This window comes from Talaromyces proteolyticus, assembly GCF_021365285.1.
Source record: "Talaromyces proteolyticus strain PMI_201 chromosome Unknown BGW36scaffold_3, whole genome shotgun sequence".
In the NCBI taxonomy this organism is placed as follows: Eukaryota; Fungi; Ascomycota; class Eurotiomycetes; order Eurotiales; family Trichocomaceae; genus Talaromyces; species Talaromyces proteolyticus.
In genome coordinates this window covers 653,165-679,689 of record NW_025764279.1, presented here as the reverse complement: position 1 = coordinate 679,689, position 26,525 = coordinate 653,165, and the positions used below count along the sequence as shown (strand labels likewise).

General features: G+C 48.9%; 7 protein-coding genes across 7 annotated transcripts; 2 read left to right on the top strand and 5 right to left on the bottom strand.

The window, feature by feature from the left end:
- Positions 1-2,408: 2,408 nt before the first annotated feature.
- BGW36DRAFT_424040 (putative Woronin body protein hexa) lies at positions 2,409-4,664 on the bottom strand (the record flags this gene model as incomplete). Its single annotated transcript, XM_046219913.1, has 3 exons — positions 2,409-3,309; positions 3,554-3,898; positions 4,651-4,664. 3 exons carry the CDS (start codon positions 4,662-4,664, stop codon positions 2,409-2,411), a joined length of 1,260 nt encoding a protein of 419 aa, XP_046075113.1.
- Positions 4,665-5,616: 952 nt separating this feature from the next.
- Positions 5,617-9,817, bottom strand: BGW36DRAFT_290071 (uncharacterized protein; the record flags this gene model as incomplete). The annotated part of the gene is made up of 2 exons (XM_046210732.1): positions 5,617-9,612; positions 9,785-9,817. 2 exons carry the CDS (start codon positions 9,815-9,817, stop codon positions 5,617-5,619), a joined length of 4,029 nt encoding a protein of 1,342 aa, XP_046075112.1.
- A 718-nt stretch (positions 9,818-10,535) lies between these two features.
- Positions 10,536-12,167, top strand: BGW36DRAFT_458577 (putative epoxide hydrolase; the record flags this gene model as incomplete). The annotated part of the gene is made up of 1 exon (XM_046222017.1): positions 10,536-12,167. The coding sequence occupies exon 1, from the start codon at positions 10,938-10,940 to the stop codon at positions 12,165-12,167; it is 1,230 nt and encodes a 409-aa protein (XP_046075111.1). The 5' UTR covers positions 10,536-10,937.
- Positions 12,168-12,360: 193 nt separating this feature from the next.
- On the bottom strand, positions 12,361-13,749 carry BGW36DRAFT_104179 (uncharacterized protein). Its single transcript, XM_046209182.1, has 3 exons — positions 13,157-13,749; positions 12,796-13,109; positions 12,361-12,746 (listed from the first exon to the last, which is right to left on the bottom strand). Exons 1-3 carry the CDS (start codon positions 13,374-13,376, stop codon positions 12,555-12,557), a joined length of 726 nt encoding a protein of 241 aa, XP_046075110.1. The 5' UTR covers positions 13,377-13,749; the 3' UTR covers positions 12,361-12,554.
- Positions 13,750-14,280: 531 nt separating this feature from the next.
- BGW36DRAFT_371434 (uncharacterized protein) lies at positions 14,281-15,697 on the top strand. Its single transcript, XM_046215373.1, has 2 exons — positions 14,281-14,339; positions 14,468-15,697. The coding sequence occupies exon 2, from the start codon at positions 14,648-14,650 to the stop codon at positions 15,590-15,592; it is 945 nt and encodes a 314-aa protein (XP_046075109.1). The 5' UTR covers positions 14,281-14,339; positions 14,468-14,647; the 3' UTR covers positions 15,593-15,697.
- BGW36DRAFT_371432 (putative cell wall glucanase) lies at positions 15,680-18,382 on the bottom strand. Its single transcript, XM_046215372.1, has 2 exons — positions 16,094-18,382; positions 15,680-16,041 (listed from the first exon to the last, which is right to left on the bottom strand). The coding sequence occupies exons 1-2, from the start codon at positions 18,115-18,117 to the stop codon at positions 15,900-15,902; spliced, it is 2,166 nt and encodes a 721-aa protein (XP_046075108.1). The 5' UTR covers positions 18,118-18,382; the 3' UTR covers positions 15,680-15,899.
- Positions 18,383-19,903: 1,521 nt separating this feature from the next.
- On the bottom strand, positions 19,904-23,682 carry BGW36DRAFT_104164 (uncharacterized protein). The gene is made up of 5 exons (XM_046209181.1): positions 23,192-23,682; positions 22,789-23,053; positions 21,478-22,557; positions 20,397-21,131; positions 19,904-20,345 (listed from the first exon to the last, which is right to left on the bottom strand). Exons 1-5 carry the CDS (start codon positions 23,309-23,311, stop codon positions 20,149-20,151), a joined length of 2,397 nt encoding a protein of 798 aa, XP_046075107.1. The 5' UTR covers positions 23,312-23,682; the 3' UTR covers positions 19,904-20,148.
- Between the last annotated feature and the right edge of the window lie 2,843 nt (positions 23,683-26,525).

Sequence of the window (26,525 nt, the reverse complement as noted above, 5' to 3'; positions counted from 1 at the left end):
ATCCTCCCTACCATACTTACACTGTGTCTCCTTCTAATTATACCCGGCCTATTTAATTCGTCACGTGTCATATAAATGGTGTAGTTTTGGAGTTCTTCTCTGTGTTTTATTTCTGATCTCATTTCCACACCTGATCGATACCCAGGTACCGGTGTTGCTAGGCGGTTTTCCTCTTTTTTTAGCATGTCGTTTTACCTTCTACCTTGATTGCTCTTCATCATACTCCTCGCTCTGCATGTGTGCGTTTTTTTTATTGGTTATGGGGTGTTTTGATATCGTGTACTACTACTATATACCTGACTATGGAAATAAGTCCATAGAAATGCGTCAATTGCATGATTACCTAGCTTTGGGCCCCTTTTCAATGGCGGGAGATGGATACTGTTGAAGCAATATTCTACCATGATGGCAGCTAGGGTACATAACAGGCCCCTGGCGAGGTCATGCCTGATTTCTCCCTCCTATATATATCTACGTCTTCAAATTTGGAAATATCTTTATATATAAGGCGTTCCATATAAAGCGAGGCATCTTAGATTGATGTCTTGCCGTATGATTAATGGTTTTCTTACATATAATATATTTTGTCCAAGCAAGGGACATGTTTAAGCAATTAAATGTAGCATTATATACATTGATATGCCATGAAGTTATTTGGGGCTCTAGCTTATCTGTTCTCTGTCTTGCTCCCTAGCTCATTTGCTAGCTTTGAACAAGTATAAACCGGTGAAGATCAGCCCTTAACATTGATCTGTTTCAGTGCGCTGCATATAAGATTAGCTATCAATTGATGTAGGTTCACACGCAGATTAAGGCATGAATGTGCTGGCAATCCCTCAATATTGACGCGTGTTAGTATGTTGGCTATATTACTGTTTATCTAGGTGCGAGTGTAGGGCTTATATGGGGAGGTAGGGTTTATAAGCTTTAGTGAAAAAGAATTAGTAGGGGATGCCCTTTGAGCCATGTGCAAGTGCTTGGACCGTACTTTATATTAGTTCAAAAGATAAATGAATATGCAGGTGATTGAACCCTGCTCCCATCATGTCCCATAGTCCCACACCTGAACATACTGCCTGAGTCCTATTTCTGAAAACTTCCCAACATCAGATCCGCCATCCTCTCTGAGATACACCTGCAGTGCTCCTTGATATGTTTCTAGTCCCGCAGGCCTTCATCTAATACTTCACCCTGGCCAGATGCGTGCAGAATTTCCGCAACTCGCCAATGACATCAGCAAAGTAGCCCTTGGAAGATTAAGATGTTTTGCATCTGCAGTTCGCCGTAGTATCAAGCGGGTATCTTGAGGGAGAAGCATTTTGTCCAATTCTGGAAATCCGTCGTAGATTCTGATATCATACGTATGATCGAGATTCTCCTAATAGTCCATATATTCATTAGCGAACCAAACAACAGTGGGTTCTGAACCTTTTCTCGCGTGTTTGTGGTTCGTGTATTAATTATAGCTGTACGCTCTATATCCCCTCGTCTGTCAGAATATGGATAATCTTCGATACTCGGCGGCATTTCACTGATCTTAAATTTAGCAATATCCAGGATTTATAGGCATTGACTTACTCGGTAGAGCTAGCCCGATGGCTAGGTTTACAAAGACTGTGTGGATTTCATCGTCATCCTTGGACAATTGATGTCTTTGTGTACACCTGTCGAGTAGAAATTGAGGGTATAGCAAGGTTATCTTCATAGTTACGTCCCTGGCTCTGGTGCTGTTCTATTCGTTTTAGGGGTTTCTCCACAAGAACATCCAAAGATTCCATACTTTGTGGCTCGGTGGGCAAAGATGACAAAGTAAATCCTGACAGGTTAGATTCTGAGATCGAGGGGTGAAAGGGTTCAACGGAAACATGAAAATGACACATATGCCCACGTAATCCAAGACGTATATAAATGTCGGGCCATGGGACATAATGGGGGAAGGATTCAATTATCTGCAAATTCATCTTTGGAAATATTTTTAGATGTGTACGTAGTATGATCCAAACACCCACATAGGGCTCGAAGGACATCTCTCACTAGTTCTTTTCACCAAGACCTCAAACAACATTGAATGAGACTTCCTGTTGATTTATTGCACCTATCGTTTCAATATTGACTGAGATAAGAGTAATGCATTGCCTTTTACTACGAAATATAAAATATGATTACAAAGGAAATAAAGAAGAACTTGACTTCACGCGAGTCAGGCTCTAGCCATCATACATGTTCCATCGTATCCAATACAAAAATCCCAAGCCGGTTCCCTCCACCATACAGAAGACAAAATCTAATTCCTTTCATTACGTGGTGACGTTAAATAATGGGATGTTTAGGGTTGGCTGCCATTGACGTCAGCGGATGTGTGTTACACGGGAGTAGCCGGGACTAACCTTGCACGGTTGTTTAAAGATTTACAGTCTGGAGCCGTGGATGACCTTGTAGTCGACAACCAATTCACGGCCGCCATCGTTGATGACGAGTGCACGGACGCTTCCGCGGCCGTCATTGTAGGCGTCGCGGATGCGTTGGAAGAGGTGACCTTGGCTAACAACAGGGAGACTCTGCTTGACGTCACCAGTCTCGGTCATGGCGGTGATGCGGCCATCGTCATGGATGTCCAACACACGGTAGGTCTTGTAGACAGGACCAAGCATGGTCTGGACAACGACGGAAGGAGAGGGGTTAGAGACGAAGCTCGACTCCTCGTGAAGCTGGCGGGTGAAGAGGTCAACACCCAAGTAGCGGTGCTGGCCTGTCTGAGGAGAGACAGAGATACGGATCACCTGGCAAGGACGACCCTGGAGGACGAGCAAGTCACCAACACGGATGAAGTGGACGGGAATGGGGACGCTCTCCTTGTTGGAGGCACCGCCACGAGGCTCAACGACGCGGACATCCTCACGGACACCGGCACGGTAGCGAGAAGGACCCTCGACAACGACCTCTTCCTTGTGCTCGAAAGGGTGGAGGAGGCGGTCGGCAGCGCGCTCGACACCGCGGCGGAAAGAGTGGTAGTGACCTTCGTCGTCGTAGTAACCCATCTTGGACTTGGGGGCTTCTTCACGGATAGATTCCTTGGTTACAGAAACGTCGACAGGGGCGTAGCGACGGTCTTGGTTGTCAGTGACCTCGTAGGTGTCGCGACGGTAAGCTTCAGTAGAAGGCTCGTAACGACGCTCGTAAGAGAGATCTACTTCGTATCTGGGATCGATACGACGGCGGAAGTCTCGCTCGGTGATGTCAAGTTGGGACTCGAAAGCCTTGTCCTGAGCAGAACGTTGTTCTTCGAAACGGCCAATCGGTTCGCGGTAGCTAATGGGAAATGTCAGGTATTAAAAACACGGGGGCACGCGGAACTAATATAAAAAAAGAAAAGAGACAACAAAAACAGTGGTTGGTGGGCACTAAGGACTTAGGGGGGACCACGTAAGAGCTTGGCGTGTTAGACTGGTTGGCCAGTGGGGCTTGCCCACCGCCTGTTGCTGGCCTTCTGGTTGCTGGGCAGGAGTGCAAATCGTGAAAAAGAAAAGAGATTCTCATTATCAAAACAACGTACCGATCGCGAGAGAGCTCTACCTGGGGGTAGTCGGGGTATCGGTCGCGCTCTTCGTAGACTTTGGTCTCCTCGAAGCGGGCAGCAGGACGGCGGTCGTCGGTTCGGATGCGAACGTCAACTTCTTCCTTTCCGTAGAGACGGGGGTCAGGGAGTTGTTGAGCACCAACAGTATCTTCCCGTCTGACGCGCGAAGTGCGATTGATTTCGACCTCTCCTTCTACTCGGGTTTGAGTAGTCTCAGAGACAGCGTCACTCCGGTACGACGACGGGAAGACACTGAAGGGGATGGGTACGCGCGCCTCAAAGTCCAGATTGACTGTCCTTCGGGCGTCCTTTCTCGAATGCCTTTCGGACTGTTACGAAAACAAGTCGAAAGGCGAGACAAGAAAAGACTACTTCTGGGAAGAGTGGTTTGAACGGGGGGAAAAAGATAAGAGTTGGTGGAATGCACAACCTTATCTCGACCACGTTCTGGTAGAAGTAGAGTTAAAAGGGGGATCCTGGAATGGAAGCGTGGTGGTAAGAATGGAAGCAATAATGATGGAGAGAAGATGGAGGATAGGAATGCGAGGACGGGGTGCGGGCTTGTTTATGGGCCAGGGGGGCAGCTGCGGATGGAGGAGCAGCCGCTGCCTGAGGCCGCCGCACGGCGTGTGTCGCTGTGCTGTTTGTTGTGCCCGGGTAAACAAAGCTACGCCGGTTGCGGGCTAGCGGGGGGCTGCAGCCGAGGTCTCATATTGGGATTCGTGATTCAATAGCCGATTGGAATGGCAATCAGTTACTGCTCATGATAATGAGTAGTCACCAGACGCGTCTGATTGTATCCGCTGGTAGATTCTTTTGTGCGTGTACGAGTTCTCGCTCCCGCCCTGATGGCTACACGGTTCGTTACCTACATACACACCTGCAGAGGACAGACTACGAAAGACGAATAGTAAAGAAGAATAGAGCGTGGCAAATTCACATGCAGCCCAGGCCGTCGACCAGCCCAGACTGCCACAGCCAGTTCGCATCGCCAGGGTTAAACTAATCAGAATACGTCTCACAATAGCGTGAAGGCTGGCAGAAAAAGAAAGAAAAGTGGGCCCAACGCGTACCGTGTAGTCGCCATGGCAACTGGAACCGATCTACGCCTGATCGGGAGCTCAAAGCGTGGATCCTCCGATCGCCGCCGAGCTCTCATAGTCAATTGATTATAATTATTTCGATTTCCCAATAATACTGCGCAGCAAGTCAATCAATTGCTTATGCATTGCTGCTGAGTATGTGACGATTCCTGTATTCATTGCTATTCGTCTGAGAAATTAAACAGCCACTCGATAGTGTGCAGAGATATAGACTAGACTAGTTCAAGCAATTATGCTCCCAATGCATAGCTGGCTGCCTCATCCGCTGCGTGTTCGGTGATCATTGGCAACGACATGGACATATCCATGTCTCCTCGAGGTTATTGGCTATATCCCCACTGTGCTGTCTCAGACTATGCATGGCTGACGAATCAATCACTTTTATGATCAAGAGAGCTTCAGTTGAAGTGTGAAACGTGTGTACATGTAGATTAAACCTAATTAACTGACATTAAGCTATTATATCCATTCGAAATTCGAGCTGTTCGTGGTGAATAATATCACCGGCAATTCTATTGGTCGCCAATCCAAGACATCAATTCGATGCACTTTACTGATGCACTGTACTTCAATGTCAATCAACAATATCACAAAACGGAGTCTAATACATTATAATATAGTAAGGATAATAATGCATCAATAATGGCCATATATATATGTCCAAAGCATTTGTGTATGTGTGATCAAATCCAGATAATAAAGAATACGAGTCGTCCGTGACTGCATCTCGCATCGTAAATGTCCGCCGAGGCGGACTTGATACCGTGAATAATTTCACAAAGAGAAGGAAAAGGGGGAATTTTCAATCGAAGCGGCGGAATGTATAAAGAAAGATTCGTGGTATAGGACAGAGACAGGGTATTATAACATAGGGTTGGATGTCAAAAATATGTATTAAGAAATAAACAAGAAGAAATCATCGACCAGGTCACACGTTCAGTCACGCAGACCAAATGCTTTTCTGAGCAATGGAAACCGTTTTTTGCGGCCTGTCCTTCCAACAACTACATCAGATGCAGCCTGAGTTGCCTCGGAATCAAGGCTGTTTCCAGTACCGTGACGATTATACGAAGGCCGCGATGGAGAACCGGCGCTGATATCAGTGCGAAACCCACTGTGCACGATCCCATCTGAGGTTGACGGTCGACTCTGCGTAGGGCCTGGTGCGGTTGTTACCGACAAAGGTGACGCTGGAGGCACAGGACTCGCTTGTTTCTTGTGAAGTTTGGGAGACGTTGATCGGCCAGGTTGCGGACTAGCCCCATTAAATGCATCATCTCTCATTTGCGCAAGCTCCAACCGAGACCGCTCTAAAGGAGTGTCCCTCCTTGCAGCGCTGTCTAGTCCAGATTTGCGAACTTTGCCGTCTTTGCTTTTCGACTTAAACCGAGCCAGAAGACCTCGCTTTCTAGGCTGGGACAGAAGAGCGTCTATTTCAGCGGGAGACATTTGCGAGGCGGGTTTGACGTTACCATTGCGAGCACGTTTACTCTCTTCGTCGGAACTGTCCTCCAAATCAGTCGATTCACCATCGAATTCGCCCCGACGACGAGGGATGCCACGAACAGGTGTCAAATTGCTTGGTAATGGTTCCTCGTCACTCGAATCTGCAAAGCGACTCTGAAAAATTCTTCGACGCCCTTGACCTTCATCGTCAGAGCCACCGAACCTGGATATGCTGCTTGATGGCATAGCCGAGCTTTTCGGTCTTGGGAGTGGCGTCTTGCTCCGAAGACTAGCAAGCCCGGATGGAGAGCGGTCTGGAGGAGCTCCGCGCATGGTCATGCGCATAGAGGATGTCCGTGGAGAAGTCGATCTTGCACCAAGAGTATCTGCTGTAGACATGCTTACGGGTCTGGTTGCTCTCATAGTCCTCTTCATCGAATACTGGCCATCAACCCGAGAGGAGCGCCTGGTTCTCTTGAAACTGCTGTCTGAATCGCTGTCATAAGCGTTCGTGCTACTAAGACCACCTGGGAAGGTCATTGATTGTGGGATAGTTTTAGCGTTGTTGTGTTTCTTAGATGCAACTCTGTTTGGGCCTTGGGTCGCAATTGGCGGCGTTGTGTGCTTAGTAGCCGATATGGAGGATTGCACAGAAGTAGACAATCTTTTCTGAGGGCTTGGTCGTTGACCCTCACTCTTGTCCAGAGCTTTTCGCAAATGCGACCCTTGATGGGGGTCTACTGGAGTGGCTTTCGGCTTCGTCTTTGGCTGTGACTGTGATTTCAGGTTCAGCTTCGATAGAGTAGTAGAGGAACTATCATTGGGCTTAAGCGGCCAAGATGGATCGGAAGGATCAAAAGCTTCCTTCTCCACAGGTTTTGAGACGGCGAGAACAGGCTCGGGTTCCTGCTTTATAGGCTGAAACATTGGTGGGGAGGCCATTGGAGCAGTGGGCGACTGGTGTTCAGTGACCGTTGCAGCAGCAACTGGTGATATATGGGCAGGACTAGGGCTCTCGGGGGCCTGGGTTGGTGATTCAGTCTTTGCGGGAATGGGGCTGTCTACTATGGCATTGATCGAGCCAAATCCGTCACCGTCGAAGTCGTCTGGATCCTCGGCAGCGTCACTATATATGCTCTCTTCAGATTCACGATCACTTTCTTCAGAAGATCTTCTTGGCGTTTCAACTGGATTAGCTGTGATCTTTTGATCTTGTCTAGACAAGCTTCGGTCAGATGACGTTGGAAATCCGCCAGGCATGTTTTGTATGTCAAGACTTTTCCTATTTTCGGCACCAGGCGTTGCGGGCTGAATGGCAATTGTAGGGACAGCTTCCAAGGCACCATCAACATATGAATCCGTTGCTGGTCTGTTCGATGTGGCAGGGGGAGTAGGGGTCGGAGTGGAGTCCGATTCTTCGACAACTGTTGGGAGATGCTGTGGCATAGCGACATCTACCAAATCGATACCTTGTGAAATGTCTTTCGTCTCTAGTGAGGTTGCCTCAGGAAGTGAATCACTTGCTACCTTGGGCCCAGTGGATTCGCTTGGTTGTCGAAGAGCATTAACTAAAATGCCACCAAGAGCATGATCACTCGATACACCCAAGTCTCTAGGATCGGTATCATCTTCAGAAGACGAAGTGGAGATATTATCATCCGCTATCTGGGTGATAGGCTCGTCCGTTTCTCTTGTACCACGAATGCTGCCGAATGATGGTAACGCTGGTCTAGGTTTAAGGACAGACTCAAATTCGTCATCAGCAACGGCATTCTTGAATCCGAACTTCCTCTTGCCAATGGAGAACCAATTCCTTGGTTTTGTTTTCTCCGTAGGGCTTGGAGGGGTATCGATAGGCTCTGGAGAGGTAGGTGGGCTGGCAGCAACACCGACAATCTCGGGTCCGTCGTCAAAGCTGACTTTGACAGCTTTCTTTCTCGAACCGGTGCGAGATCCATCATCCGATGCTACAGAGGTGGCGTCTGAGATTTCGCTCGGAGTTTGCCCTGTTCGAAGCGCCGTATGGAGACGTCGATCGGGGGACGAAGAAATCTTCAAAGCCGGCTTTGCTGGTGACATGGATCGGGGCGGGGGCTCATGAATGGGCGATTCCGAGCTCACCGTCAAATGGGCCGAAAACCTGGCAGACCGGTTCGGACTGATAGATGGTTCTCTCTGAAGCCCTTGCCTGTCAATATTGTGAATGGCGGAGAGTCTATCTGAGGATGGCGAGGAAGGAGTCGATGATGGAGTTGAAGGGGACAAATGCACCGGAGAATACGAAGGTTTTTTCTCTGTTGTCTGCAAAGTTTCAATGGCTAGGCGGTTGGGAGTACGTTGCTTTTGGTTGTCATTCGCAGTTTCTGCAGTAGGTGACTGCACGGGCGACTGAACAGGAACGTCTACACTCTGCTTCGTACTCGTAGTTTCATATACTTCTGTTGCCTCTGCCCATTCTTCCGCTTCATAATCTTCCATCACAGTTGACGGCCGCTTTTTAGGTCTAGGTCGTACATTGTCGACATCGGTTTGAACACTATCTTCGGCAGCAATAACAGGGGATTGGGGTCTGTCATCGACAACAGGGCTAGAGTGTGTGATGGTATCGTCGAGTGGTGAGATTTTGGTAGATGGGGGAAGAGTTTCCACTTGGTTTGGTAGGGGGGTTTCCTGTACGGCTGTACCTGTCGGACGACTTCCCATAGTCTTGTGAGTCAAATGGCTCCCTTCTGTAGACCCGGGTGCAGACCTCTGAGGTCTCTTTTTCACTTTCAAACTTCCAGCTTTATTCACCGAATTCTGAATCTTCGCCACTTCTTCGGGGGACAGTGGCTGGGTGGGCGATTGCTCAGCCGAATTCCGGGTAAATTCATTTGGCACTGGAGAATGGGGTGGAGAATTAGGCCGGGCATGCATCGGGTACGAGAAATTAATCGATGTGCGGCTTGTCGGGCGATCAAGTTCAAGTGAATTCTGCTTCGCATGTCCACGCGGCGATGGGGGACTTGCAGCAGAACTGGGGACACGATCCAGGCTGGTAACCCTACCGCGCGCTGCTTTGTGAGATGGCGATGCCACTCGACCCGGTTGAACACTGAAAGAACGTCGAGCCTGCGGATTGGTCTCGGCCGAATACCCTTGGGGTAGGGCAGGCACGGGAGGCTGCTTTGCGATCACGCCGGAGCTGATTTGGGAACGACCAGGCGAGTTCTCACGAAAGGTCCTCGACGACATTGATCCCGAGCTGGGTGTGCGATGGAGGGAGCCACGCAGAGTACCGACCGCGGAACTACCCCGGGACGAGTTGGAAAGCTGCCGTTGCAGCATGCGTTTTGACTGGACATTTTCGACGGAAGTTGGGGTCGTCGTATGGCTTCGGAGTGCGGCGGCGGCGGCGGCGGATGATAGAGCCGCATTGGCTTCTCTGTTCGCAATGAAAGCTCTTGAAGCTGCTGTTTGAGCAGACGCGGAAGGGGTGTTCAGCGGCTGCGGAGATTTCAAGTCAGTCTGGGTAGATAAAGTATATCAAGGCATCGATATTGCTATCGATACAGGCCATCGAGTGTTGGGGTTAGCGATAGCATCACACCCAACCATACCAATTCGATTCTCCAAGCGAATAAGAGGAAGAAGACGAAGCTCAACAGCGGACACGTACCTGGTGACGAGACGAACTTCTGCGACGAAACATCGCGGCTGAAGCGATGGCGCCGGGGACGGCGATTGATGGGTTTGGCGGACGAACCGGCCTCTTTTCACGCAACAGGGAGCATCAGCAGGGCGAATGGTATGTACTGTGGACAAGTGCAGGAGCAGCAAGAAAGCAGTTGCTGCGTGGTGAGAAGCGAGAGAGGATGAGTGACGGCGACGGTGACAATAATGAAGGAATGTCGGAAGTGGCTCGTCAGAGCAGGCGCCACAGCCGATCAAACCGCCAAGACCAGGAAGTGCAGTCAGGAAAAGGCACGTACCCCGATCAGAGAAACGATGGGTGAAGAAGAATTCGTAATTATTAGGACTATTATTAGAGACCAAGATGCAAGAGGACAGAAGAGCAGCGATGCAGGAGGCGACGGGGTCAGCGCATTAATCAAGTTAATTGGCAATGACAGCTCGCGGGCGACGATGCGCACCCTGGGTTCCTTTGGGTTTGGGGATCGTGCTACTACTACTTGCTTGGTAGCACTAGCATCTTGCTGGCGAGTAGTCACTGGCCAGGCTGGAGGTGCCCAACCTTGCCTAGCTGGCTTTCCTGATTGAGCGGCCGTTGCGTCATGGTGGCCCTCTCTTCCAATCAGGCCGCGTTTCGTCCTGGCCGCCCCATAGCGCCTTCCCCTTCCTGGCCTGCCTCAAAATGGCCGTGCATCGACACCACCGAGGACGTGGCTGTGCTGCCTCATTTTCGATAACTTCATGTCAATTATTGCTTCTGCTGGCGATCGGCCGCTTGTTGTTCAATGACTAATTTACTACTATCCTTCGCTCTTGTGCCAATTGTATACAGCCATAATCGGGTTCCATGACAACGATGCTGGGCCAATTTGCGTACCAATGCAGAGCAAGGGCGAGATATATACTTGTATACATCTGCATACCAGCATAGACCTCGTCCTATATAGTAGCGTCTCGATATACTCTTTGGAATCATATCAATTGGCGTAGGTGCAGTATAAAGCAAGACAGATCTAGATCAGTGACTCCACCATGACGATATCCCATCACGTGCCCGGCACAACCCAGAATAAACTGTTGACCATCTCAATGACAAGGAACATTGTTCTACGCAGCTGGCACCATGTAGTGTTAACAACATGTCCTCCCGTCTAACCTCTCCTGAGCCCTCTCCCCTCCCCCTCCCCTTCGGTATCAAATCACGGCAAATCAATCTCTCGCACCGCGGCCATCTTTCCTACCACATCCTCGAGGCTGGCTCCCCGTCTTTGCCACTCCTCGTTCTCCTCCACGGCTTCCCAGAGATATCTTACTCATGGCGCAAAACTATCCTTCCATTGGCCAACGCCGGATATCATGTCATAGCCCCCGACCAGCGCGGTTTTGGGCGGACGACTGGCTGGGATACCAGGTCGTATAAGGACGTTGATCTGCACACCTTCTCGGCGACAGTGCTGGTGCAGGATATCCTTGTGCTTGTTGCCGCGTTAGGGTATACGCAAGTGAACTGCGTGGTTGGGCATGACGCTGGTGCCGTTGTCGCTGCAAACTGCGCGTTGATGAGGCCAGATATATTCCAGGCTGTTGTGCTGATGACGCATCCGTTCGCTGGGATACCGGAGCTGCCATTCGGGGCTGCGAATGGGGCAGAAGAGACGAGACGAGTTGAGGAGATGCCTGCTGCCACCGCTGCGATGGTGCATGATCAGCTGGCGTCTCTAGGTCGGAAGCATTATGAATGGTACTACTCAACTGCAAGGGCAAATGCGGATATGGTCGGGCCAGTCACTCCTGGTGGACTACGGGGGTTCTTCCGTGGCTATTTCCATGTTAAGTCCGGGTCATGGAATAGCAATTATAACACTCTACATCCACCGAGGAGATGGTCAGCAGAGGAGCTGGCCGAAATGCCGGAATATTATATCATGCCGCTTCAGAAAACCATGCCAGAGACGATCCACGAGATGATGCTTCGGGAGTTAGCAGAAGCAAAAGAATCATCAAAACAATGGCTCTCAAATGATGAATTGGAGGTGTATGTTTCTGAATACGCTCGGACGAGTTTCCAAGGCGGGTTGAACTGGTACCGAGTGTGGACGGGAGACTGTGGCAGCAGAACCAGTCTCATGCAGGATTTATATGTTTTCTCGGGACTGAAAATCAAAGTACCATGTTGCTTTATTGGAGGACAGAAGGATTGGGGAATGTATCAAGTGCCTGGCGCGTTGGAGAGGATGTGTGGCAGTAAGGAGGTGTGTGAGGATTTTCGGTTTTGCAAAATAATTGACGGTGCTGGGCATTGGATTGCGCAGGAGAAACCGAATAAGGCTGTGGAGGGAATATTGGAGTTTCTGAGAGGTGTGAATTGATTTATTGTATGATTTTCATATATATTTTATAGGATTCTCGCTTCATATGTTAAAAGTTACTACCTCGTGCTGCTCCAGGCGTACACATACATCAATTAATAGAAGATTGATGACAACTTCGAGATGTCATGATATCAGAGCAGTCACGGCCGACGCCAACCGATAAAGAGGGCAAAATGAAACATAAAAATATACTTTCACCCGTTCAACATTAAAGCCAAATAATCGAACCGAACGCCTGTGATCGCTTTGAATAAAGGAATGCTATGTACTTCGTCAAGCAGCAGAGACTGTAAAGGGTATATATGTATGTATCGTGCATCGAACAGGATTATGAGGGATAGTGAAATTGGCCAAGTTTTGTTTCCGCATGCTGAGTGCTATCATCTACATCAACAGCTCCCACAAGCTCATGGCGACGAGGGGAGTGAAAGAGAGGAGGGTGGTTGAAGTGATCGACGCGGCCGAAGTCAAGTTTGCAGTATAGACGTTCGCGAATTGGATGTCGGATGAATTAAAGCAGTTGTCAGGAGTGACCTGGACACAGTCCTTTGGTTCAGCGAACTCGATGTCAACGCACTAATTCGTTAGTTAGGGCTGCACTTGACACTGAAGAGTATGCACGTACATTGTACAAAGCAGCACCATGCTTCGCGGTTTCAACCACCTGAATCGTCGCCAAGTCGCCTACATTGACTGTGATATTTGCCGGCAGCGGCACTTGAGGAAGACAGAATGTGCCGGGATATGGATTCGCGCTTGGTCCGATGATTTGAAAAGGAGGGAGCATCGGATGGCTCATATTCGGCGGTGTAGCACCGAGGCCGAGATTGAAGTAGAAAAACGCCGTCGCATGGCCTTGGAACCAACCGGGCTGGACGGAGATTGCGCCGCCCTGAACAGGCCACTTGGTGCGGTTGGTTGATGTCGGCATTCCTCCGCCTGGTATTATCAGTATTGAGCTGTAGATAAATGAAAAGAAGCCATACAAGGATACATCCACATCATGCCGTATGGGAAGATGGAGGTATCGTTGACCACCGCTTGTCCCAGTCCATTTGCCTCGGCGACAGTGCCATTTGTTTGCAGATTGTTCCCGCGATAACCGGGATAGACGATGATGGTGTGTGCATTAATAGCCTGAAGTAGGAATAACGATAGAACAGCCAAGGCTGTCCATATCGATGGAGTTGATCGCTCGGTATGCATTATCTATGTACTCGAGGCAAGGCTAGCTTGGCGGTTGATGAGTTGTGGCTATTTAGATCTCAAGATCAACTCGAGATCCGATGAGGAAGAACCAGAATCTCCGTTTGGCGAGTTAATCCAGTCGATGGAACAAGACTGCCATATATGAATGCAAGAAGAGGGACACGAGCATAAAAAGAGGAGAAGTGAATAGTGAGTGGGAAAGAAGGGTCGAGAGACAAGCGCTGGGAGAGTAGAGCCGAGTGTGACAGAAAGCAGGTCTAGCCCACTATCACACAGAAGCCATTGATACCCATGGCGCGAGCCCCCCGCCGATTCGACAAACAGGGACCAGCATGGTAAACCGTCGGATGGACGGGTGCCGTATCTTCGTGGGCAATGCAGAGCGACGCCGCGGCGTGAGCGGCACCGGGATGGGCCGTGGGCGATGATTTGCCAGGCTAAGAGTTTAGAGTGACATGCTGCAAGTTGAAGGCTCACTGAAAAAAGTGCTGATAAGTTAGACTGGCGGACGAGCCAGCCAACAAGAAGGCGGATCTCCGCATCGCTGCAAGGTTCGTCACAGAGCGAGTGCAGGAGAAAAGGGCGCTGGCGCAGCTGATTTGCCGGCGGGTTGGCGCCCAGTCGAGCACTAGCAGAATGGCTCAACCTCCCCGCAGCTTAGCCCGAGTCGAGGCGCTTAACTGCGAGTTCTGTGTGGACTGTATTCTCTGCTTTGTACATCCTCACATATCACCCAACTCTTAATTAGATACTACTCCTTCTGAGTCTGCCGATCCTTGGATAGCTCGCCGAGAGGCACGTCTTGGAGCGGCAGTTGTCGTTGCGGCGCAGACCTCCAGCATTGTTCGTAACTTGCGCAGTAGAAATCCTTTTTGGCTTGGTAATAGATCTATACTGCAGCAGCGCACCCAGACGCAAGGCCATCTTGCTTTGATAGTGACCAGTATAACACTCCTACATGTAAGCGTTTGCACAATGGCTATGATGAAGAATGAAGAACGAAGAACGAAGAAGAATGATTGAATATGATTATTGATGCCAGTGGAGAAAGAGCGATGCCCCGCGCTAACCAGCTCCGGCTACCACAGTGATTTTCGCGGAGCATCCAATATCAGATTCACTCCGATTGACAGTATCCATTGCCAAGTATCACAATCAACCAATGGGCCAATGTAGTCGACCAGAGCAGCGGCGATTATTTGGAGTATGCCATTCTTGTCACTAGCCACATCCCACCACATGTATTGCCACACTCATATCTGCACGCCATGCCTCATACATCGCGTAGACACAGAAAACCCGCACCCAACCATGGCAAGCGCATCCAGATCACCGACGACGACGGCTGGGTGCATGTCGTGAACAGCGCGCAAACAACAACACGACCAAAGAAACAACCGTCAAGATACATCACGACCGACGGCTCATCTGACGACCACACAACATCACCATTCTCTTCTTCGTCAAACCCTAATGCATCATCCTCACATCAAGACAAAATTCTCCCGGCCGAAGCTCCTCCAAGGCTAACCCTCTCGGCGCTCCGCCTGAAATTTGATGCGGATCTAGCAGCATGGCAGTCATCAGGTACCTGGCAGCTGTTGAAAGAATCATTAGTGCGCATTCTATCAACAGTCCTGAACAGCCCGAATGGTGACAGCAGCAAGATCACCAACGTGGTCTGCATCGGCCTTGGATCACCCAGCGGGCTGCGTGATGGCTGGGTTGACCGGCGTGACGTAGCGTCGTTTCAACTAGCAGCTCTAGTCTCGCTAATCGAGCTTCTAAACGAGCAGCAATTCTTGAGCAGCTTATATCAAGAGAAAAAGGAGGAATTGGACATGAAGTTCGTCGCGCAAGATCCCATATTCAACACCCTCGACAAACAGCTCCTTTCCTCCCTCGGCATCAGTGTCGTCAACAGTCCTGATGGGTTTACGGCTGTGTCGGCGAATACATTGCTCTTTGCGCCGGGTGCCGAAAAGCGGCATCTGGAGATGCTGTTACCCATGGACCCGGTTCTTGTCTTTGGTGGGCCGTTAGAGGAACATGCTCCTTGGTTCTATACCAATGAGAGCCATGATCATGGAAAAGGGGAGTTGAAAAGGTTTTTGGAGGGTAGAGAGTCGGTGCAATTGGCAGAGTTTGGGCCTAAGCCGGAGGCCTTCTGGCGGATGAGGGTGTATTGGAGGAATAGGTATGAGCTCAGGTAAGTTTGAGTAGTTAACTTCTTGCATAGACAACTTGGTTATACATGTACATTAATAGAACTTTTTTGAATATAACACTGGAAAAGTTACTGTCCGAGAAATTGGAACCGTTCATTCGTTCATAATAATAATAATAACACAGGCTCAAGTAATGGTATGTAGTGGGAGCCACCAATAGAATCCAAATATTCACAATGAAAGGCTCAAAACAAGTAGTCCTACTCAACGCCAACGCTCAAATGAATGCTTCCCATAAACGCCAGGCCATAGAACCCTCCTTCGTAAACATAAACGTATGTAAATTTGCAAATTAAACTGTCTTCCCGCCACAGTCTGGAATTGTCAGACCGGATTTGAGATTCCGCCCAGAGTCCAGCAGCCCCCATTTATCCTCCCACTCTTTGCCAGGGGTGTTATATTTGACTTTCCAGGGTTCATCAAAAGCTTCAAACCTATGAAGCATTAGTATGATGCTTGAGAGCTTGGTTGAAGACGTAGACTTACCAGAAATACTTGGTGCCGTTGTTCAATGCTTGGCATACCCAATCCGACATGAATTGATTCATTTCGTCAATACCAGCCACAGAGCCGGAGTCATTGCCACCACCACTAGGCCAACCGACCTCGGATATAATGGCGCTTTTGCTGGTCCCGGATATTAGTGAGACATCGTGTTGGTCGAAGAAAGTGGCCGTCCAGGCTGCTGCTTTATCGACCTGGACGCCGCCGAAGAAAGGGTGAACGTTGGCCATGACTAGGTCGGAGGCCGCTAGCAGATCAGCATTCCAGTTGTTGCCAAGATCAGATGTTGCAACTGGGATTTTCAAGCCTTTTGACGTCAAATTCGAACGCACACTCTCCATGTATGATGTGAGTTTTTGTTGAGCAGTCGATTGGTCAGAAAAGCCACCGGAGTATAACACTTCATTGCCGACAATGACACCTTCGATAATAGAAGTATTATTCATGCCGTCTATCACGTCATATAGAATGTCGATTTGCCGGTTCACAGTCGTCTCGTTTGAGTCAACCCACACGCCAAGCCACAGCTTCATATCTGTCAGTCCCAAGCGATCAATCGAGTGCAAGACCATTTGTGTCTGATTGCAATCTGTCCCGTAAACACGGACGGTATTTGTAAGCTGCGAAAGAATTGCCATATCCCGAGTCACGTTGTTCGGGCTGGGAGGATATTCTAAACATAGGGGATACTGAACGCCCCAAGAAGTGTAGTCCATGCCGTAAAAAACCCGATGCAGATTGTCGTTGTTCAAAAGTTTCTTGATTTCAGGTGAGTTCTTGTCGAGATCTCCATTTGTAGCTATATCACCTGTAGCGGTGTTAATATTCGTACCAGGATCGTCGCTGCCATCTCCGCTGCTATCACTCCCTGAATTACTTGTAGAAGCATTATTCTTCCGACTCCCAAGAATTCCTCCAACGATCGCGCCAACAATGACAGCGATAATAATGAATCCCACCAGTAGGGTCATCAACCACCTCTTCCTTTTCTTACTCGCTGCGGCGACCTGCTCATCTAGATACGGGTTCTTCTCCCCTCGCTGGGCTGCTGCCTCACCACCTGGAACAGGTCCATACGCAGTAGAACCGCCACCACGTAGGTTATTCATGGCACCCAACACGCCTCCAGCAGCTGCACCACCGGCCGCTCCAGCGACAGCTTCTTGACTCGACTTTTTCCCGAATAGCCCTGATCGTCGCTGTGGTACTTGTATAAAGCCGTCATCCCCGTCATCTGCAATTTCATCTGGGTTTATTGATGCTGGGTCGTGGCCGTTGTAGGAACTATACGGTCCGTCATACAGGCCACCACTGGGGTACCGAGGATATGGCTCTCCCACACTCAATTGGGACGGATTTGATGGCGCCAAGCTCGGTGTACCGCGAGATGGTGTGAAGCTTGCTGCCAGAGGAGCAGCACCACCTAGTGGTAAGCTTGAGTTTGATGGGTATGAGTATCGCGCTCCTTGATCAGCTGTCGACGGGCCGGTAGGTTGGTCCGAATACGGGCCCGGGGGTGGAATGTATCGAGTGTCTATGTGATTTCGATCTGATGGGCCATCGTAATAATGCTGCTCGCGCTCATCGATTGAGCGCATGGCCTCTAGGCCACTTTGTCTTTCATTGCGACTTGCAACGCCGAATGCAATCCCACTAATGCCGCCGCCCGGGGCGGCAGCGCCCAGGTTGTCCATGCCGGGAGTAGCGCTGGCGTTTGTGCGTAACGAGTTCGAATGCGTTATCTGTGGAGCTGGCGCGTCCTGTTGTTGACTCCGGTGTTGAGGCGGCGATGGCGGACGGTTCATTGCATCGATGTTGCCAAATCGCTGCGAGCTAAGCCTTCCGTAGGCACTGTCAGGATGAGCAGCTGGATGAGCAGCCGAGGGGAAGTTGCGGGACATGGAGTGCTCGGACACGGGAGAAATCTGGCTCGAAGCACTGGGGACGTTGGAGTCGATGGGTGACACCTGGTCATGGGAGGACGGTGAATGAGGCCGACGAGACATGGTGATCACTATATACTTGCTTGCACTTTTCTCTTTTCCGTCTTCTTTCTTGGTGTTTGATTAATGGCGTCTGGGTGGGCGGCAAGGAAATCAACCAAGCCGCGGCTGACTACCTGGAACAGTACAACGTGGTCGAAGCAGCCAAAGAATGTGGAGTCTTAGTACGTATTGATCGGCTGGAACGCGTACCATTGGCAGTAATGCAATCAGACAGCGGTCATGGTCGCAGGAAGGATACAGATACACAATACAGCATATAAGTGCTAGGAGGAGGAGGAGGTAGGAGGAGAAAGTAAAGAGGGCAAGACAGGCAGGCAGGCAAGACAGAGCCCGCCAGGTTGCCTGAGCGATCGGAGCAGTAGTGGAGTCTGGACAGCCACTCAGAGCCGCCGCTGAGTCTGACACGCCGTAAATAACTACCACAGCCTCGCTTCTGGCAGTCTGATCACATTATTAATATACATTAATATATTGCTTAGCGGGTAGAAGTACACAATCACAAAATGCAAAGATTCATACTGCCCTTATTATGGGGGTCAATTGTTTTTTATGTGATGTCTCCACCAGCCGAAGTCGATCTGTTTAGTTCTTTCAGCCTCAGATTCCTCACAATGAGCTCCATTTTCCATCACAGATTAAAAAAGGGGCTGCAGATTATGTCCTGATAAGTCGACATTGTTATACCCACACGGATATGACATTAATACTGGCGTTTGATATATATGATTCGACAGGCATGGGTGAGGGCTACTATGAGTCTGTCTGCGGGGTCCACCGGATATGAATTCATTACTGCTAATAGTGTTTCCATCAATCATCCAACTTATTGTTTACATCAATCATCTAACTTGTTGTTTACATGAATCGTCTAACTTATTGTTCTGTAAAAAAGCTCCCTTTCTAGGAATGGGAATAATCGATAATCGGAAATCCGCCAACAGGTGAGACTAGGTTCTTCTCACTGAGACAAACATAAGACAAGCCCTGCCGGTGGTGCCAAAAATAGAAGGCCCACTCTGTTCCGCTGCCGCCGAGGCAAGGCTCAACGGTCGATGCTTGCTTGACATTCACTGAATATTATCTGAGATTAAAAATTGATACAAACTTACTAATGGTATGTTCTTGGGTCGTTAACTATCAGACAAACAAAGGGTCGATTACCCATTTGCTTAGATTTTGATCTGCATCATGTAGGAGCAGGCTGAAGGATATTTGGGAGTGGTGGGAAATTAGGGCTAAAACGAATACGAGTGAGATACGAAGTAGCCACTATCAGGGCATCAAAACGCCATTACCTGTTTAAGTCCATGGAATTGGTGTATTTGCAACTGGCTCGTAGCGGTTGGTATGGAAAACATTAAAATACTCCCTCTAAGTTCAGTTTGATCACCTGTATTAATCACCATATTCGCAGCCCAAATAATCTTATGGAAACGAAATGAAAAATAAAGATAGAGAATAGAATGAAAAGCAAGATAAAACAGAAAATAGGAAAAAATAATGTATCCCACAATATCACATATCCCATCCATAGCTAACATTCACATGTAGTCGTTTCCATAGCTTTCCCAACCAATACACAACAACCACTTTTTGTTTTGGGTGATAAAAAAATTCCTGTATCCCTAACCGGAAATCTGCCCAGTGGCAGATTGAATGACAACTCCGATTTCCCACACATAAATAAAATGCCATATCTCATATCCGACATGATCTGAGACAACTCTGCGTATGAAACATCAAACGGAAAAAAGTGAAAAACGCAGCACAAATAAAATGAAAAAAGAGCAATGGGTATATCGGTGTCGATAGGGACTGGATATTTTACAGAGTACAAAAAACACCATGTCCTAAAATGGTCATGGTTCGGTAAGGACAGATAGAAAACGTATACAGATATTGAAAGGATTTGAAAGGGTGTAAAGAAGAAATGAAATCACTCAGGGCAGAGGGAAGAAAGCTTTCAAAACAGATGTAAACCCTACCCTGCATCGTACCCATTGTCGTATCTTGCAGGTAAATTAACAATCGCTAGCCCTCGACTTCATCTGCCTCATGTCGAGAAGTAGAAGGGATAACGTCTGCGGACCTAGAACTAGTATCATTCTTTCGACTACGTCCCCGCCACTTACGTTTCCCTGGTCGAGTCTCAAAGTGCGACGCAATTGATTCTGATTCTTGTCCTGCGCTAAGCATTGTCGTGCGCATCTTATTACGGTATGCGTCCACTGTATCAAAAGTCAGTCTGTTGCAGATACCATGAAAGAACGTGTGCTCACGGGATCGTTGCAGGAACCTTTGTCGACCCGCAAATACCCTGCTTTGACTCCAGCTCATGCGATACCCAAGATCATTCAAAACTTTATCTTTATGATGCCGGGTTCGGGTAAGTCGTGGCACCGCATCGTCTGATTCACCATCGATTGTAGGGGTTGGAACCAGTGTCCGCCCCATTGTTACAGATCCGGCGGTATCTTCGTCGCTCTCATCGTCTGCATAGCGCTTGCCAGGAACAACACGGCCTGGTGGGCTTTTCATTTGTACGGGGAAATAAGCCCGAGGATAAACCGCACTCGATAAACGGTAGGAATCGGGAATTTCATTGACATCGACTTGATCTAACATGACTTTGACCCGAACACGACAGTTGCGCTGAGGGTCATCGACAAGAATAAACTTGCGACGCTTACCCTCTGGAAGACTGCCGAAAACGTCCTCATTGTCTGGATCGTGCATTTCGTCATCTTCATGCTCTGTAGTATCTCCTCTTCTAGAAGCAGTAGCAACAGAAGGTCGACCGAGAGTGTCGAAACCTCCACCAGCTTGTAGAGGCGGAGCCATCGCTGGAGCACTGGGGGCGCCAGCACTGTGAGCAGCTGCAGGGTATGTCGGAAGTCCATGAAAAACATGTCCGGAACGCAAATCTGGGGTCTCATGGATGTTGCGGGTCGAAGGAGTCGCGCTGGGTAGAGCAATTGAAGGGCGATGAACACCGTTCGTAAAATCAGTGCCGCCTATATGTTTGAACATTGTGCGTTGGGATTAGCCTACGCTGTCAATCAAAATAAGGCAAGGAGTAAAAACATCACAAGTCACTGAAAATATGACAAATCGGAACAGAAGTGAAGAAGTAAGGTGGTACAAGAAAAAGAAAGATAAAAAGCCGTATGTCCCCCAGGGATCACGTCGTCCTTAAAAGAAGTATACAAAAATATAACACATGACACCATACACTCTCTAGCACCATAAGACTCATTCTTTCACCTCTCTCCAGACAATTGAGACACGCACCCCGGGTAAAAAGGGACACACGGAAACATTAATTTAATTAAATAACGTTTCAGTACCGATGGAACATACCGCTAACTTGATCATTTCCAGCAGGATTGTCAGTGTGAGCATGGTGTAAAGGCGAAGCCAGAGGCATCGGGCCACTTGGACGAGCGCTTGGTGCCAGAGTTGTACTGTTGCCGGAAAGAAGGTGTGGTAAGGGGGTTGAAGGGGACGGAATAGGGTTTGGCTGAGCTCCCTGACGCCGGTTTATCTTCGCCATTCGTCGAACCCTCCGGCTGCGTAATCGAGGGTCCTGGTTACTATTTCGCCAACTATCTACTGCTCGTTGTATCAAGCCTCTTTTTCCTCGTAGTGGAGGGTTAAGTTCTGCTAGTGCCCAGCCGACCGCATTGCATTCGGTTTCATAGACTAGTCGATTTCCTCGGTATTGATCTTTGCTGCAGCAAGCCCGGGGGTAAACACAATTCTCGGTTTTGAATTCTTGCGACAAACTCTCCACATTAACGGACTCGACATCACAACGAATTGTATATTCCATTTTCACGCGGTCTCGAGAGTATTCGAATGCAATCCACTGTACACCATTACTATCCTGCCGTACGACCAATGGAGTTGTTGCTGGGATTGGCCCAGGTGCAGCATTAGTAGAGTTTGGGTTAGGTGTCTGGTTAGCTTGTGCACTACTCGCCGACAGAGGCGGAACCGGTGTGTTCGGGGAAGTAAGACTCGGGTTAGGCATTTGTGGTCGCTGAGTTTGGATAGGCGTACGCTGCGGAATAGTCTCTACATTGGTTCGAGGACTATTGCTAATTGCCGCGCTATTCATGGGGGACTGGTGCGGTTGTGCTGTTGAATGTGGAATAGGAGCACTCTGCGGAGGCATCATTAACGGCTGTGTCGTTAAGGGTTGTTGAGGCGGGGGATGGTGCTGTGCATAAGCGGGATGAACTGAATTCATCGGAGAGTATGGTTGATAGCCGTACATCTGAGGTGCCATTTGGGGAGATTGCGCATAAAGACTTCGTCCATGCTGATCATGAGTTTGAGGTGATGGTACCGAAGCTGGAGAATTTGATTGGGGCGTATGATAGATAGGAGGATATGGCCTCTGCATGTGGGCGGCTGCAGCCATTAGATCTGGAGGCCCTTTGAGATGGTTAGCTGACTGTACCAAATAGTCCCAAAAGCTACAAAAATCTCAAAAAATTCTGAAGCTGTTGTGGAAAGTTTCTTTAATGTCGAGCAAATTTTTCGTTTGTGGCCGATCTCGATGCAACTGCTAGTGCTGCTCAATTTATTTTTGCAATATCAAAGTTAAGAGATCGGGCTGTGATATGCTAGAAAATACACGCATACTAGAAGAATCCGTCAACTTACCACTAGAGGGATATTGAGTTGGAGTAGTCGTAGCCGGATAAGGATTCGAATGTGAAGCGTAGTAACCTTGGTCCTGCGTTGTACCGTGGTAGGAAGGATGATGCGGTAAAGGTACTCCGTTTAGCCCTGTTGGTGCCGAGTATGCACCAGCTGGAATATTTGTTGACTTTTGGTGTGGAGATTCTGGCGGCTTATGTTGTTGAATCAGACTAGGTGGTCGGTGATGTTGAAGAACGTGTTGATTATTCCCCCCTAAGTGTCGAAGCTATTGGGAAAACTGTTAGCATGTACACTTTTAATGAGATTTCGGATTGAAAGTTAGATAGACAGGGAGAAATAATGAACGACCGGAGTAGTAGAGGGACGATTTGAGAGAAATTCTTAGGAAAATGATGACATGAACCAACACCTTCTCCAAAAGGAAATATACAAGGGTGAAAAAGATGGGTGCTAAACCCGTCCTCAACTCATTCGATCGCAAAGTCCGGGGATAGACCGGCGCGTGGAATTCAGTCTCGTGCATGCAATTGAAAATATTTCATGTCAACAACGACCCTTGCTGAGCGTGGTACCACCTATCTCCATTTTAGAGTATCTGCATTACTAGATCGAATGATTCGATCTGCAGTATAATGCGATGGTAGTTTGGAGACGGGAATTAGGCTATCCTCGACGAGTTGAGAGAATATATGTTGTCTTTGCAGCAGAATTGTTTCCCAATGATGAGCCCTCGCAACAGATAGGTGAAGCGTGAATAATTTATAAAGGTGATATGCCGTATCAATATGAAAGTCAAACCAGGCGCCTACAGACAGTGAAAAGTTGACAGGTCATGATTGAGAGGACCAGTCAATCTTCCGTAGCGCAATCTGACTTGTGATGGGCTTGAAATGCTAGCAGCAAGGAACGTCATATAGAAAGGGGAAAGAACAAGACATTTGCTCGGAATTTCAACGGCTCGAGGCAGCACGCACTCAGTCACAATAATGAATCACCCCAACTCCCTTGCCCGTGGGAGCGCACAAATTGTATGTTTTGTCAATGCAGCGCACTATGAAGGATAAGGAGAACACGTATAATTGTGTAACCCGACGAAAACGCCGGATAGAAAATTAATCGCAAAAGTTATAGAAATAATCAACACGAAAAAGAAGAATAAAAAAAGATGTCCAAAGTCAAAATGCGTATAGAGTTTATGGTGTGGGGTGTGTGTTGGGTTGGTTCTTTGCTTTTTCTCACACACGCGGCTGTGTTTGGGTAGAAGATCACAAAGACAATGAGCACAGTTCCCCGGTTACGCCAGAGGCCTGTGATTTAAAAGGAACAGGCTTGTCGGGTGAAGGGTAGAGAGATCGATACCAATGAAAAGTCAGGAATGTAAAGTTGTCAGGACTCACCGAGTCTTCTGCTGGATTATCCTTATACTTGTGAGCTGGCGGCGGACCGAGATCAGGCTGCACCACAGCAGTCATGGTCGGACTGCGCGTCTGTCCTGAGAAGATGTACTTGTCGTGACGAGCAGACAGAGGCAGCAGGGAGTGCTAAACGACAGGACAGGTCGAACGATGAAATCTCGGGTCAATGAGATCAGAGCAGCAAAGTGTGTCGCAGCATGCGCAGTTAAGGTTTTTGGTTGCGTTTCGGGTAGCGACGAGGATCACCGCAGCAGCATCAAAGCACCAACGGTAGTGAGCAGGGAACTAAAAAGAGGCTCCCGCAGCGGGTAGGGTGAGACGGGGGGCTTCGGGGCCAGCAGACAGTGAAAGGGCGCCGAGCAATCGCATTGATTGACTGGGGTAGTACCACCAGAGAGAGCGGCGTGTTGGTTTGGTGAGGGAGAAGATATTTCAGGCAAATGGACGTTTGGCGGTGGGAAAGGGTTGGATGATAGTCAATAAGAATACATCGAGGCAGAAGAAACGAGCAGACTTGGTAGAGACCAGAGGGGATGGAATAATCGGATAAGAGACTAAGACTGTGATAGGATTGGAGAGGAGGATGGGCGAGGGAGCAACGAGTCCAGCCAGACACAACAGTTGCAACGAGGATGGCGCTGGACTGGCTGATGCAGGGTGGTTCAGGGTTGGTTATTAATATGAAAGAACTAACTAATGAGCTGATATTATTATTTAGGATGGAGGAGGAGGAGGAGGTGGTGACAGGTGCAGCTGCGTCCGTCGTAGTGATGGCCGCGATTGCTATTTTGTCCGGCTGGCCGCCAACCACAGACAGGGAAGGTACGACCTCGACTCCCCGATCTGGTAAGCGGGCAAGGGCGTGGCAGCAGGGCCAGACAGGGCAGGAGCTGAGAGTGAGGCCTAGACCACATCCAGCAGCCACGATCATAGTCAACCACGCCAATACTAAATAGTACATACTGTATTGTGTATTGATGCGCAGGACGATGCTGGGAATACTAACAAGATTCAACGGCATAACAACGGCCAGTGCAATGGCGATTCGGCGATGACACATTACAAACTTAATTCGAGAATCAATGGAGCGAGCGAGGGTAAAAGTCGAACGTGCATGGACCTTCCTCACCTTCGTTCGCAGTGGTCGAAGCCTCGCAGCAGCAAGCAGCGACAGGTGGGGAGAGATGATGGATGATTATGATTAACTAACTTAACTATGGGGTTAGGGGGAGAGAAAGGACGTACAGTGGTATACAGTAACGTGACGTAACGTAACAAACCGGCGGCTAGTGTAAGATTCGGCACTGGGCGTATTGGGAAACGATGTCTTAGATGATTCGTGCTCGCGTATGAAATGCAGGAGTTATTATTATCATCACCATCATTCATAACTATCATGCATAAGTGGGAGCACGTACTGGCAGAGTGACCGCTGCACGCTGCACGCTGCAGGATGGATGCGCCATTGCCCTTCGAGAGCGGCCAATGCTCCGAGACGGCCCCAGACTGGCAGAAGCTGGGTTAGACGCTGGATGGAGATGATGTGCAGTAGGGTGCAGCGATGCGTGGAAAAGCAAGCCGGCGGCTGGTCAGTGGCCGCTGACCATTGGCGTGTCCGTACCACGCGGTATTGTTCGTATTATTACGGTCCCGCCGACACGCCGCCCACCGACCCACGCCGTATAAACGAGAAACTTATGATTATGATTATTATTATTAACGATTGTGATATTAAAGTGAACAAAGAAAGCTTAAATGGTGGCTTGCGACGACGGCTGGTTGCATGGTCGGCCTGCGAGCCATCCAGCGCGGGCCAATCATGGGCGGCCGCTCGATGAAAATCGCGCAGGGGTGTCAGGGATAATTATTAAGGAGATGAATTAGGATGTAATTACATCCCTGCTTGCAAGTACTGTATTTTTATTGCTCCGGTTGGTTTGTTGTTATGATGGACAATAATGTTGTTGCTTGGTTGAATCTTACGAATGCGTGCCTACCCCAGTGCCAGGATGCCCAGGGGGGAGTTGCTCGTCGATGGCCGATGGTTCGGATCGAAAAGAATTGCTACCGTCGATCGCGGTCTGTGTGCGTATCCATAATCCAGAATCCATAGTCCCATACAAAACGTTATTGACAGCGGGCCGTTTCGATATGCCTGTCCCCTACCAACTACTGACATTATACGCCGTACCTGATGCTACGATAGGTACCAGTCCTAACAGAACCCAAACAGCCCGCATCAAACCCACCGCCCACATACTTAATATAATAATGAGACCCTGAGCGGAGCCTCGCAATCTCGAATGACGGGGAATTGACTGC